At 38.0% G+C, this 14,089-nt stretch overlaps 1 protein-coding gene across 1 annotated transcript in view; it reads right to left on the bottom strand.

Moving 5' to 3' along the window:
• Positions 1 to 14,089, bottom strand: part of LRIG3 (leucine rich repeats and immunoglobulin like domains 3) — a 48,758-nt gene that overhangs the window by 16,696 nt on the left and 17,973 nt on the right. Inside the window, exons 7-10 of the mRNA XM_009646417.2 lie at positions 3,760 to 3,894; positions 2,969 to 3,112; positions 592 to 735; positions 139 to 282 (exon numbers count right to left, since the gene is read on the bottom strand). Of these exons, the coding sequence (XP_009644712.1) occupies positions 139 to 282; positions 592 to 735; positions 2,969 to 3,112; positions 3,760 to 3,894 (567 nt within the window). The remainder of the gene's footprint in view (positions 1 to 138; positions 283 to 591; positions 736 to 2,968; positions 3,113 to 3,759; positions 3,895 to 14,089) is intronic.

Below are 14,089 nucleotides of genomic sequence, written 5' to 3'. Positions count from 1 at the left end.
ATATAACTGTCTCACATACAAAAAAGTTGTTGTCACCTTGGAAACTTTGTTATGAAAAATTCACAGATCAGTGGTAAGAAGCTCATGCTTTGGCATGTACCCGGCTTTCAAAACTGGAATAGAATAAAAGCTACTCACAGCTCACTGAGTTTTTGGCAAAATTCCCAGGCATCAGGACTGATCCTGCTGATGGCATTTTGGCTGAGATGGAGCTGCTGCAGCATCAGCAAGCCATAAAGCCAGCCTTTGGTTACCTCTGTTAAGTTGTTATGGTCCAGCTGCCTACAAACACATACAAACAGATAAAAGACATAAGGTTCAGAAACTCAGTGCTGTGTATGCTTTGCCATGGGTCCACATATGATTACATGATACTGGCTAGACAGCTGCAGTCTCTATTTACATTTAGAGTTGTATGCATGCATTCAGAATGTGCTGTCCTACACATTCACCAACAACTGCTTACTGCTTTGCAAGCCACACTAGAACAATTTAATTCAAAAACATCTTCAAATTTTATCAAGCAATTCTATTCATTTTGTGCAATTCTACTTAATCAGCAGAATCTATCAGCAGAAAGTTGATACTTACAAGACTTCCATGTTGGTTAATCCCCAGAAAGCGCCATCCATAAGCCTAGTAACCCCATTTCTCTGCAGTTTTAATGATTTCAAAGCTGGAAGTCCTTGGAAAGTAAGCCCATCGATTTTTTTAATTTTGTTGCGATTCAGTTCCCTGCATCAATAACATTTACAGTTACAGCAGAGTAAGTTTACCTGCATGCCAACACCCTTTCTACCCTCTCTGGAAACAAACCTTATTCAAATGCTTTTCTTGCACATAAACCAACCGAGACAAGATGGAATAAAAATCATTTTACTGTAATACATTATGTTTAACCCTGCTAATAGTAGCTTACATAGCCTTTCTGATACTGAGGACAAGTATTTGGTAGTTCCTTGATTTTCAGATTTAAAGAATCCTTGCAGGCCTAGAATGCCATGGTTAGTTCTGTTCCCAAATTCAAAAGTGAAAGCAAGTTCCTGGTGTTTATCCAGCAGTAGGGCCATTAAGGTTAGCTTGTAAGTTCAATCAATAATTAGTCAGAAAGTTAAAATTTTTAGTTGTGATAACTAGGAAAAATTAAATATCCTGGGTGATCCCTCTCTTTCTTAACCTGGAGTCACGCATTCATTACACATTCCTTCCTTGTTCTCCACAATTAGTTACAAATAGGTCTTTCCCTCTTTCTCAAGTGGTCTTGGCACTTGACCCTTCTGCCACTACACATACCCCTTACAGGTGAGAAGCTAGGAACATGTATCCTAGAAGGGAGTTATAAGGCATAACTAGCTGGAAAGCAAGCTGCAGTGACAGTAGTACTCAATATTTTCTATTTTCCTGCTCTCCACAACACTTTCTGGGCTTTGGTCCTTTTTAACTCCAAACCCTGCACCAATCCCAAGCAGTTTTCCAACTTTGAGCTACGTAAAAAGGGAAGTCTAGCCTCATACAGGCACAAAGAACCATGTTAACTGTTTTTGTAACAGTGAATTTTAAACTACCTATCATTTGCTAAGTTAACAATTATATTTATTAGCAACAACTGATATAATGTATACAGAGACAGGATTAGAAAATAGTAAGAAAAGGCCCTTACAGAAAGAGGGATCATCTGCCCCTTCAAGAAGATCTTCTATCTATCAACATGCATCCTACCAAACCAAGAAGAATCCCCTCCTTCCAAAACTTACTTCCCTGTGGAAAGTAAAGGCCTAAATAATTCTCTGTCCATACTTATACCGCAATTATTTTTCAGAGTCTCAGTCTTGTAAGAATTCAGCTTTCCTCTCTGGTAGCCTGATATGAACTCTACCTGGTAACAGATGCCCTATAGACAACCCTACTCCCCCCTCCTGTGTTTAAATGTGCATAAGCAGCAAAGAACATTCCGTAAGAACAGCCTTCAGCTCTTCCCCACTCCTCTGAACGCTTCTTTTGGGTGATAACACAAATTTTTGACCTTCATTGCATATTAGCTAGCTAACATAACTAGGTCAGCCTACCGATTGAATTGTGAACAAGTAGAACTTTTTTAGGCAAGAATATCACCAACTTCCAAAATTTCAGTTGAATCTCAAGACCAGAAAGTCTACTAAGAGCGTTAACAAATCCTGAGCTTTGCAGGACTCTTCTACTCAGGCTCGAGTCAAACTCTTCCTGCATTTGTATACAGAAAAGACCAGAAAAGACATAGTCACCGTTTCCAGATGTGTCAAGCATCCTGACACTTCACTGCTCTTACGACCTTTCACTTTCAAGGTTAACCTAAGAGAGTTTGTTTTTAACTCTTGACAATCTAATATGGAAAATAATTATTCAGGTTTTGACAAAGTGCAGTCCTAGCTCATCCTCCCTGCACTTTAATTTTTCCAAAAAAATAAATTAAAAAAAAAAATGTTTCCCCGTCCTCTTCCATATTAAATAACTTTGTATTATTTATTAGGTAAAACATTTATAGACAGCATTGTATCAGTGAAGCTGATGGAGGGCTGTTTACTCAAGCATATTGCTTATTGCCATACCTTCTGAAAGCAAATTAATTCCCTTCATTTCACCGTGAAAGCACAAAATAAATAAGATACTGCTGTAGTGAACTACTTAAAGTTTACTTCACTTAGTATTTTTCCAATGCTTTCTTACAGGAATACTGCTATTACCCCTTCTCCAGCCTTTTCTTTCTTTCTTTCAACAGGCAAACACGATTTTGAACACAAAGGCTATTCACATCTAACCAATATATAAGACTAGTTTTGTTCAGTACAAAGCTGCAGTTAGTAAGGGTTGTAGTAATATGTTTTCTGTGTCTGTCTCTCTCTGCCTCTGACTAAATTAAAGGCTAAAGTTCAAGCACTGCCAGTGCTTTGGAAAACCTGAAAACAATTAGTCAATTGTAGGTTGCACTTACAGGTGCTGCAGATGGGAGAGTTTAAACATCTTTTGAGGGATTGCTGAAATTTTGTTCCTGTTCAGTTTCAATACTTGAAGTGTAGTAGACAAATTGTCAAAGGTACCAGGCTCCATGGAGGTTATTCGGTTACTGTTAATGTACCTGTTGAAACAATGTCTAGAAGGTTAAATTTACAGTTATTTAATAAATTCTTAATACCAAGTAGTGAAACACAAAGCTCTTGCACTGCCTACTCCTTGATAAATGGAATTTCATTTATCATATTCATCAGAGCTCTTGACAGCTCAATCTATGGTCAAATAGTATTTCACCACCAACATTTTGCTCTACTCTGCAGGAGTGTATTACTGGCAGAAGACAGCATGTTGCAACTCCATAACTTTATTCTCACTCAGTATAACTCTGGTGTTGCACTATTACTGAATAAGGATTTAGACAGATTCCAAAAAAGTCCACCAAACCCCAGGCAACTCAAGACTAGCCCAACCACGGGGAACTTCAGTTCATTTTGTTACATAATTATTTCTCTCAAGAGATGGATCTATTTGTTTCATCGCAACATAATGACCTTCACTTTCTATAATCTGAAACATCTCATTGCAACAACTTAAGTATTCAAGTTTGCAGCTTATTTTAAACTCAACAGGTGAAAGTAGGAATAAATATTTAATGAGTGTCTAACTGAAAGAAGATTTAGTACCTTAACAAACAGCTGCCAATCTAAGTTTTCCAACAAGTTTTTTGAAAGTAACCTGAAAGAAAAAAAAGGAATACTAAGTTTTACTTACAGATACTTGAGCTGTAACGATGGAAATGATGATATTTTTAGCTCTGATATGTTGTTGTTGCTCAAGTCCAGAGTTTCTAGACTCTGAAACGGCTTCAGATGTTCAGACAAGATGTTGGCAATCTTGTTACTGGTCCTGAAATTTAAAGACAGTAGTCAAAAGACTGTCATCTCCAAAGTAAACACTTGTTAACTACACATGACTCTGACGAAAGTTAGTTCTTAATACCCCCACTTGGAAATGATTTCTAGTTAAAGAAAACCAATAAAGTATGTTCTCTAGACATAACATCATTTCTAGCCATCCCAAATCACAAATTGGAATGCTCTAAATAATGGTTCATCAACATTTCTTAAGACATACTTCCAGCAAACAAGATGAAGAAAATTGTATTATAATCCAATTACTGCAATTCATGGCTTTTAAAACAAGACGTAAAACTCTATAACCCTTTATTTCTGAACGGTATAAATATCTAGCATTTGCATTGAACAGTATGTCACAGTGTTGTAATCAAGTCAGATTAGAGTTTTCTATTTTAACCAAATTAACATCATAATAGATAAACATTGTGTTTTGGGGTTTTTTTTGCAAACTCCTACAGCATGAAAATCAGACTGAATTTCCATAAAAACAGAACTGGATTAGAGGAGATGGATGACAAGTGCGCCCCCCCAGAAACACATTCTATAATTTTGCAATTATACCTAGTATTTCATCTATAGATTTTTATAGTGAGATTGCAAATAAAATTTGTGCTTATTACAGGTCATTACAGAGATTCTGGACTTCGTGACTGGTCAAACTTCAACTAAGCATCACCCCCAGTTCCACAACAAAACCTCTATGACTGTTTAAAGACATGGGTATCCTAGTCTGCTGTAAGGAACACCCCTTCTTTCACTTCCAATGAAATGTACTTTTTCCAGTGATCATATTTCATGTTCAAACCCAGCAACCTACCATTTTTCCATCCCAGTTGCATTATGTATAGAATCACAAACGCACATCAGCAACATTAACAGGGTTATTCGTTTGGGGCTAACAGCACATAGGGGAAAACAGATCACAGACAATTAAATGAATGTAACCTGAAATGATCCTTGTTACCTTGGGAAGTTCAAGTCAGTTCTGGCTGTGGTACATTTTGTACCTAGTATGATGAATGATCAAAATTTAGGAGCTCTCCCCAGCTCCCAGAGATCGCAGGCAAAGGCAATTTCAGTAAAACTATCAACAAGAAATGTTGATTCTGGAAGGTGTTTGCCTTTATTGGAAATACTTGTTCTGGATCAAATACTAAGCCACACATTTAGGACAGCATGGACAACTTTCACATACTGAAGGGGTGTGGGGGGATTACCGCTCAAGACAAAAAAAGTCCTGACTCAAAAGCTGAACCAGAAGTTAGATTAATGGGCCTTCTGACCACATGTGGCAATGGGTAAGTGATCTTGCAGCCCCTCCAACGCTGCGCTTGTATCGTGTTTCATTCCTCGGGCTGTCTGGTAGAGGTACACTGCATTTTTTTAACTCTTAGCTGAAAGTATTTATAATAAATGGAAACAAATTACTTTAATAAAAAACAACAACAAACACCACCACCATGTGTCAGTTCCACTGGCCAAATAACACTGCCAGTTAGATAACAGGTCATAGAGCCTTGCCTTTATGCATTAGTTTGTTTACAAGGTAATTACTAACAAGGTATTAAAACTGCCAATTACTTGAGTGACGAATAAAATTTTCCTTGCAGTAAAAGTGTGCTCCAGCAGAAGTCAGCAATTTCCTGAACTGAACGCCTCCTAAATTGCAGTGTGAAAGTGTTCAGTTATAGAGACGGCTTGCACAGTGCTGTCTTTGTGTCAGCCCTGCTCCATAAAACAGAAATTCCTCACAACTGGCAGGATAATAGCCCCTGTATTGCAAAGTTTAGTTGGACCTAATGGAACCGAATAAAACTCTTATACAGCCTACAGATTAGCACTTAAACTAACTGGCAAATTACTTGACACAGACCAGGTTACAACAAAAACAAACAAAAAAACCCCAGCTTGTTTGTTTCAGGGAACAGACTTCTGTTTTGGTGATGGTAAGGTCATATTGTGTGGAGGAAGTAACTTGTTTTGTTCACTGAAACAGAGCGACCCATCAAAGCCCCAGCCCATCTTACAATGATAATCATAGAAGCTATTCAAATGCAAAATATCTGAATGGCTCACTCATGATTGCCCTAAACTCCTAGTCAACTTTTCTCTTCAAAAATATTTAAGTGCCATAATTCACACCTAGATGGAGATTGTCCAGTTCTGAACGTACCCAAATAGTTCTACTTTAAGGCCCAGCTTTAGTTAAAATGAGAAAGGTCAATTCTAATTTGATTTTTCTTCACAATCACCACTTAAGTAAATCAAATAAAAACATGTATCAGCTTCCTCATAACTGCCAAATCACCATCAAAACTAGTCAAGAAGGACGTGTTCGAAAATGCAAGCCTATCTAATTGTCAAGGCAGAACCAAACAGTATCCTCCTGTGTCGGTAGAATGGCATACAAAAAAAAAAAACCAACCCCCCCCCCCCCCCAACTTTCCAGCAAAGTGCTGTTATTACTGTGCTCAGACAAAAGGAGCTGCACGCACCGCACTGGTTTCATTTCACAGACCCTCAAGGGAGATCAGAGCAACAGAGAACCCCTGCAACAAGAGAAGCAGCGCATCAAGTTCTCACAGAAGCAGACCTGCAGCAATCTGATCACCATTTCTCCATATGCAAGGGCAGCAAGATGCTGCGCCTTCCTTGGAACTTCTCCTGTTACAGCTACAGCAGCAGGAGCACCAAGGGACACAGATAAAACCACCATACCTGCATAAATTTGAACATGCCTTTTGCAATTTGAGTGCCTACACCCTGACTTGCAGGACAAAAAAAAGAAAAGCCCCAACCGACAACCCAAGAATGCATGTAAACTGATTTAATTATTTTTACATAAGCCTGTGTGAAAGCCAGCTTAAGACAGAATATCAGTTTTTCATTACGAGCATGAGAAACCTTAGCTTCTGCCTCAGCATTCATGACTTCAACCACACCACTAGGCCAAAACATCTACAACAGCCCTATCAATCGTGATCTCAAGATTTACTCTACATAAACAACAGCTACAACATATCTGACATATCGACTTGTACTTTCCTTGCCTCTGGGAAAATAGAAAGCAGGACAGCAACTTCCATATCCATTTTCTTAAGTATCTAATTAACACCATTTAGACATAATGGTTCTTATGTGCTGAAAAAAACCCCAATTTTTAAAGATCTGAAATAGTATGACTAAATATCTCTTGATAAAATCGTCAATATGTAATGTTTTCTAAGTAAGAGAAATATCTATGCAAGCTTCACTACTCTGATCCTGTAAGATGGAAGCCCCAACTCTGAAACAAATTAAGATCTAAAGTCCTACCTTTTGTTTCTATTCAAAGTCTCAGCACAAAAAAAATACTCTTGCGCTTCCTTCTCCAGCATAACTCTTTCTTCCAGGTAGATCCTGATCTGCTGTGTTTTGAGAACCTCTTAGTCTTATCTTACACCACGATCCTGACAAGAATCTGGAGGTGGAGCAACCTGGCAAAACCCAAGTTGTCTAGAAATACAAAGCTGTGTCTGTGTGGCTTGTTCTCCAAAGTTGTTAAATGTAAAATAACTGTTTTAACATCTGTATGATTCTGGACTAAGACCATATCTCCTGTCCCTCAGTTAAGCCCTTATAGGCAGAATATGGTGAATTTGCCTCACAAACAGGAAAATGAAATCATAGTACAGTCTCTTGCTAGAGACTTAGAGGGTATGTAAAGAGAAAAAAGCACTCTTCTAGGGCTATATATATATATCTTTCTGAGCAGTGCTGAAGTCAAGATACTGGGGTTCATCAAGGCTTAGTTTGACCATCTTTGTTTACATGGCTTCCAGATTGGAGCTGGCTCAGAGACAGCCATGTCAGAGCACAGGCAAAGCAGGCGTGACTATCCACATCCCAGCACGTACCAGGTGGTCTCCATTATGTGCCACTACAGCTCACAGCCTCCTTTTTTGTGTTTCCTCAAATCTTTGTGATTGCTTCAACTGTTCTTCCCTCCATTGACATCATATGACTCCTGGCGTATCATTTGCTGTTTCTCGCACTCCTCCTCCTGCCCTCCCAAATTCCTGACTTTTGGAGCTCTTACAAGAACCAATGATGTCAAGATACTGAGTGGAAGAAAATTTAAGCAAAAAAAAAAAAAAAGTAAAGATGAAAGATCAATACTGTAACAAACTTCCTCTGAGAGTGCTGGAAGCGTCGGGTTTTGTCATTTTTAGGATAAGGCTGGACAATTTTAAGGAGCACATACCAGGAGAAAGGTTCTCTAACTCCTACAAGAAGAGAGAGAAAAAAAAATTTCCCTTCAATTTCTACTCATTTGACTACTAAAATTAGCTAGACTGTAATAAATAATTACATAATTGAAAATATTGTAATTATGGTTTCAGACTGAACACTACCCTTACAAAATCCCCTGATATGAATGGGACTACGCGCTCTTCTCACCATTAGACATCCAACTGCACTGAATCAAGAACCTCCATTTTTTTTGATTCTTTGCAAATGTTAGATACAGTAATATTCCAAGTGAAACTGGTTTTTTCCAAGATGAAGATGCCAGAAATAGAGCCAGGATTCTGGCTCACTTCCAGCCCTACTGGTAGGTCTACAAGTCTGATGCCTCCTCCACACACAGGCTTCTCACGTTCCTTGCAGCAAGCAGTTGTTCTTTCTTTTGAAAGTCTCCTTCATTCCATGGTCCATGCCTGTCATTGCTCTTTCAAGCCAGATGTCAGCAAATCTCTGCTCTTATTTTTTGTGCTTTTGTGGTATACAGACATGAAATAGAAAATGAAAACTTGGAACTCTGTAGGCTACTGATACCCTGTCCAAAACTTGAGACCAAAGGTTTACTGATTCCTAAACCAAACTGGGAAAAGGGGAAGAGAAAGATGCAGAATGAGACATCTCTGGGATCAGAGATGTTTTCATCATCAAAAAGAAGACAGGCCAAATCCAAACTTCCAAACATGTGATACTTCCATAGCAATTCTCTCCTGATTCTAGTCATAGTACAAATATGTAATTAATAGAACTTTCCTTCCAAACTCTCTTCCTGATACCCTGAAATCTGTTTCTCATTACACTTTCTGCCTTTCCAAAATAATCACAAGTTACTTAGCACGTGATAGCCAAGTGAATGTGTAAGTTCATTATTTTAAAGAAGGTAAACAAAAGCAATGCAGGCACAGCTATTTCAGCATGAACTGACAACAGGAATAATAACCCACTGCAGACTTGGTGCGCTCTGTGACTGTTACTTAATGCTAAAATCTTGGACAATTTTAAGTATTACCTAGATTAAACCCAGCATAATGCCCTCCAATACTATATATCACATTTCTAATTTGATGTACGGACTTGTTAAGTAAACACACCTATCCTTTCCTGTTACAGAGCGAACCCTCCCTTTTGGAGCATGCAGACCAGAGTCTAGGCACTTCAGGCTGCACACCGTTCTAGATCTACTCCTAATCTCAACTGTTAGCACAAGTTGAGGGATGTTCTCCTGTCCACTTGATTTCACTCAAGGCACGGAGTCATCACATTACATTGCTCTATTGCAATAACTACCCACCATTTCTCTAATAACCCCCACACTTATGCCTCACCTCTTAACTTAGCATTCTGTCTTCCCTCGTTCCCTGTTCTGCATGCCCTACAATTTGGCACCTCCTCCTTGGTAAAATTTCCTGCTATTCTTCCATTTTTTCACACAGGAACAGTGTTCTCTATTTTTCTGATCCGTTATTATTCTTTTAATTCACCTTTTTCTTTAACGCTGTTGATCAGAAAATCATGCCATTTTTTTTCCACTGCAAATAGCTCATAAAATTTGCATTCTTTTCCATTCTCATTGCAAAAGCATTCGTCTAGGCTCTCACTACTTTGTATTTTTGCTACAACAAACTCTGGGTTTCTACATACTTATTCCTTTTCCCATCATTCAGCCTAAATTGCTGCCATAAAAATCCAGTTTCCATGTCTGCAAGTCTGACTAAGACAGGTTCCTTTTCAAATTCTTTCGTTTACTTCCTCTTAGTCTCCACACCAAATGTCAAAGACTACAAGAACTAATTCCAGTCAGTTTCTTTGCTCTAGCTTTTTGCTCGCAACTTCAGCCCAAGTCACACATGGTTTACCACCACTCTCATTTTTGGGACTTTCTCCAAGTAGCCTTATGCCTGAAGCCCAGTCTGGCATTCCTCTGTCCTTTCTTTCAATCCTTCTTCAAAACAAACTCTTCCAGGCAGCATCCAAATCTTAATCCTTCCCATAATAAAGTGGTAGCTGAAGAGATGACAAGGATGTAAAATATTTGACCAACATTTTCTTAATATTGGGAGCCAGACTTCAGTTTAGTATGCTAGCTTTATAAACACACAATACCACTTTCTCTGGCAAGCATAGAAGGGAAAGGCATCCACTCCTACTGAATATAAGCTTTCATTTTCAGGAGTTGCGTCTAAACTTCTTCTTTTCTAAATGCGAACTGAGACAGCGTTCTGGATTTTACACACAGCTTCCGCTCCTAGCCTGCTGTGAGATAACAAAGAGGCAGATTTCCCATACCTACTCCGAATCCAAATAATCTTGCAAAAAAGGATTATGAAAAATCCTTCTACTTTTACAGAAGGCCCTTTGCAGGACTTTTCCTTATTAAGATACTGCCACACAATGCAAACTATCACTCTTCTTTCTAATTCCATCCAGGGCAAATGTATAAACTATTTTGCATGTTTCCTTCAATTAATATAATTATACTTCTCACAATGACTATTTGAAGCACGATCTGGGATGCCCGTTATCACAAAACATTTAAATACATTTTTCCACATTTTAAACAGAAATGGACACACAGTACTAAAATAAAATCCTTTCTAAACAGTATAAGGGATTAATCATCATCTTTCTTCAGTAACTACGTTGGTGCATAAAGTTAGATATGTATTTTATCTGTATGTTGATTAATCAAAACTAGGATACGACAGTACACACTGAAATTTTGGAAGAGTATCTTTTTGGCAACAGAAATTTTTTAACCAAGAATGAAAATCGGTGCCCAGTATATGACCTATTATTCCCAGCCAAATGAAGAAGGTAAGGCTATTTTTTTCTTCCTGGTCAGGAGAACGGAAGCAAGCACAAAGCTGCCTAAAAACCAGATGAATTTACAAATCTTTAGTCACAAGCTCTGCATCTTGTTTAGCACAGATCTATGAGAAGCCACTTCACCTTAAGAGTTAGTTTACTTAGTTTTAAGAGCTATAAAGGAAAATCCTTTCTCAGATTACATATTTAAGTTAGGTAGCATGAACAATCCCATTCACCCTGAAAGCCCTCTAAGTAAAGATACTGACACTGCAGTTACCATAAGCCCCACGTACCAAAGGTTTGTATCGCATCGGGGTTAGCTCTGTCTCCACTGCCTGTCAGCATAATGCTTCACCAATCCCAAGAAACAACCATGTTGTTACCAGGTTAACATCAACGGGATTTTATTCAGATTGGAGCCAAGCATGCTGTTCACTGAAGAAATTTTACTGATGACTGAAATCAGGATTAATGAGCAACTAAGCAAGGAAGCAGGAAGGAGCTAATACAGGAAGACAAAAAGCTAAACCTGGGCTCTTCTGATAACTTAATTTTAAAATTTCAGAGCTTGTTTATGAAGCCTAGTATATGCTAAAACTTGCAGATCTTCTTCTCCAGTAAATTCTCCACTGCAGCTGTGGGGGTTAGATGAGCAACAAGTAGAACCTCCCATTCAGAGTACACACTACCGTCTGGACCTGAAAAAACTTTTTAGATATTCCTTGGGTTTTTGTTTTGTTTTGAGTGATCAAAATAATTTTTTTTTAAGCAAATCACTGTTGATGGCTTAGATATTTTTTTTTCTTTTGAAAAGAATGCCTTTGTACTTTTTCAGTACAGCAATTCACTTTTAGCTTTTCAGTTTGCTTTTCAGAAGTGTTTACCATTGAACACCAAAGGCCTGAGATTAATAATCAAGTAATCATAACCAAGTAATCAGAGTCATTTTATAGTGGCTGATCAGAAAGCTACATTTACATTTGAAACAATTTTGCTTACTATGAAAACCTGTGACTCCTGCAGTCACCTAAGACTGGCTATTTTCCAGTCCTTTTGTCCTGTTTTATCTCCTGACCAATTTTTTTTGTTAATACTTTTTGTTCATTTACCTTTTTAAACATCCAGGACACAAGACACGTGTCTTCAAAGCCAATGCATTTAAACTCCGCATATACCAACAGAAAGACATTACAAACCAAACGCTGTAGAAAGCTTTCAGAAAAGTGACTTTGGATTCAGCCCAGCACCTAACAAAACAGGTGGGCACATTTCAAGGAACCTCCTCAACACCGGCAACATTTTTTAACATCTTGGAACTCAAAAGTGAATGGCCATTGCAATTCCTTGTTTTAACTGCCTTAAAGGCTTCCCATACAGATGGCGTTGGAGGGTCCTCACAGGGTGGCAGAGGAAAACCTGTACGATGTTGCATATTCTATATGATTCTTATGAAAAGAAGACTTCACGTTCTGAAAAAAGTGAGGCTGGAACCTAATACAAACCACATACTAATGTAAAACTTGAAAACCCGTACTGAACTGTGAATCATCCATGCTCCTTTTACTCCTGCACCGTGAAGTTTGTATTTTCCACTCTGGCTTTAGTAAGACTGAATATTTATTTGTGTAGTAGAGTAACATGATCAATATTTACAACATAAGCTACAAGGATATTTCCACCTAAATCACCTGCACCATATATACCAGTACTTCTAAAGAAAATAATTTCTATTCAATAAAATGTAAAATCACAATTTATTTAAAACACTCAATTGTTTAAAGCTAGCCTAACGTTAGAATTTCACTATATGCACTAGAGACTTTGGCATGTCCTTTCAGCTTTTCAGGTCCCTGTAAGACAGCAAGATGATTACTATACAACATATCCTGGACGTGAGTAATAAGAAACATAGTTTTTTTAATATTAATTCTAGTTCTACATGTACATTTTTATAAGAACAGTAAAATTCAGTTGGAAAGGCAGGATACTTTAATACTCAAAGCTGTTCTGTCTCTTTAAAGTCACTGCCGCCTTACATTTTCCACAGTGCATCAAGTACACTGATGCTGTTGGATGGTGTCTACAATTACGCATTTTTAAAAATTCTGCAAGTAAAGCACCATGGGTTTCTTATTTAAACTGTATATCCTTAAACCCTTAAATAATGTTGCAGCACTTGCAAATCAGTATCTTTCTTCCTTACAAAGCACTAATCACAAAAAAAGTAGTCAACATTTTCTGAAGCGTTTTAAAGTAAAACCCCTATGCAAATCGTAGTTGTTAGTTAAACACCATGAATGACTTCTATACAAGGCTATTTGGTTTCAATCTATTTATGGATTAAACGTAGGTACAAAACTTTACTAGCAATAACAGACCTAAAAGACAATACTAGTTTTCTTCTCATGTATCAACATCACAGATTCTAGCAGATTTTCAAGATAAATAGGACAGGACTGGTACATCTTGGATGAGGAATGCCATTTGAAATGGTAACCAAATTCAGAACCTTTGCTTGTTCCTCCAGAGCCAGGGAATTAGCGCTCATTTCTCTACCTGACACAAAAGTGATCCACCTATCTATAAAAAATGAAAAGTAACTTATTTATTCTCCTAGAACTGCAGCATTTTCTACCCCAACCATTAATTTAACTGTTTTTACAAACACTTCAGGAACACAAATTAGGAAACATCTAACATACTTTACTTTTAGGAATAGATAAATACACCTACATTACTGTGTGGCATTCTGTACATTATATATTTGTGGTAATCAGTTGTTAAATCCAGTATTCTCCCCAAAAGCTTATGTTGTCCAGCACTTGGGAGGACCCGGCCTCCTGGCTAGAGCTACTGTGGTGACTGGAGAGCTGGTAATCTTTGGCAAATGGCTGATCTCTCTTTCTGCCTTGATAAATTGCTCTCTTCCTGCCTTCTCTCCCAAAAAACAGAGAAAAGGGCTGGGTGGCTGAGCAAAAAGAACACTCTGCAATTTCAAATAATTGACTTAAATGGTCAAACACACTGAAAGATGCTACCAGACCTTTGCAAGTAACATCACTGTAAGACAGGCATGCCCAAGTATGTTGGCTAAC

The sequence above is a fragment of the Egretta garzetta genome, unplaced genomic scaffold (genome assembly GCF_000687185.1).
Source record: "Egretta garzetta isolate BGI_Z169 unplaced genomic scaffold, ASM68718v1 scaffold349, whole genome shotgun sequence".
NCBI lineage: Eukaryota > Metazoa > Chordata > Aves > Pelecaniformes > Ardeidae > Egretta > Egretta garzetta.
The sequence above is the reverse complement of the archived record's forward strand: the minus strand, read 5'-3'. Positions and strand labels throughout refer to the sequence as shown.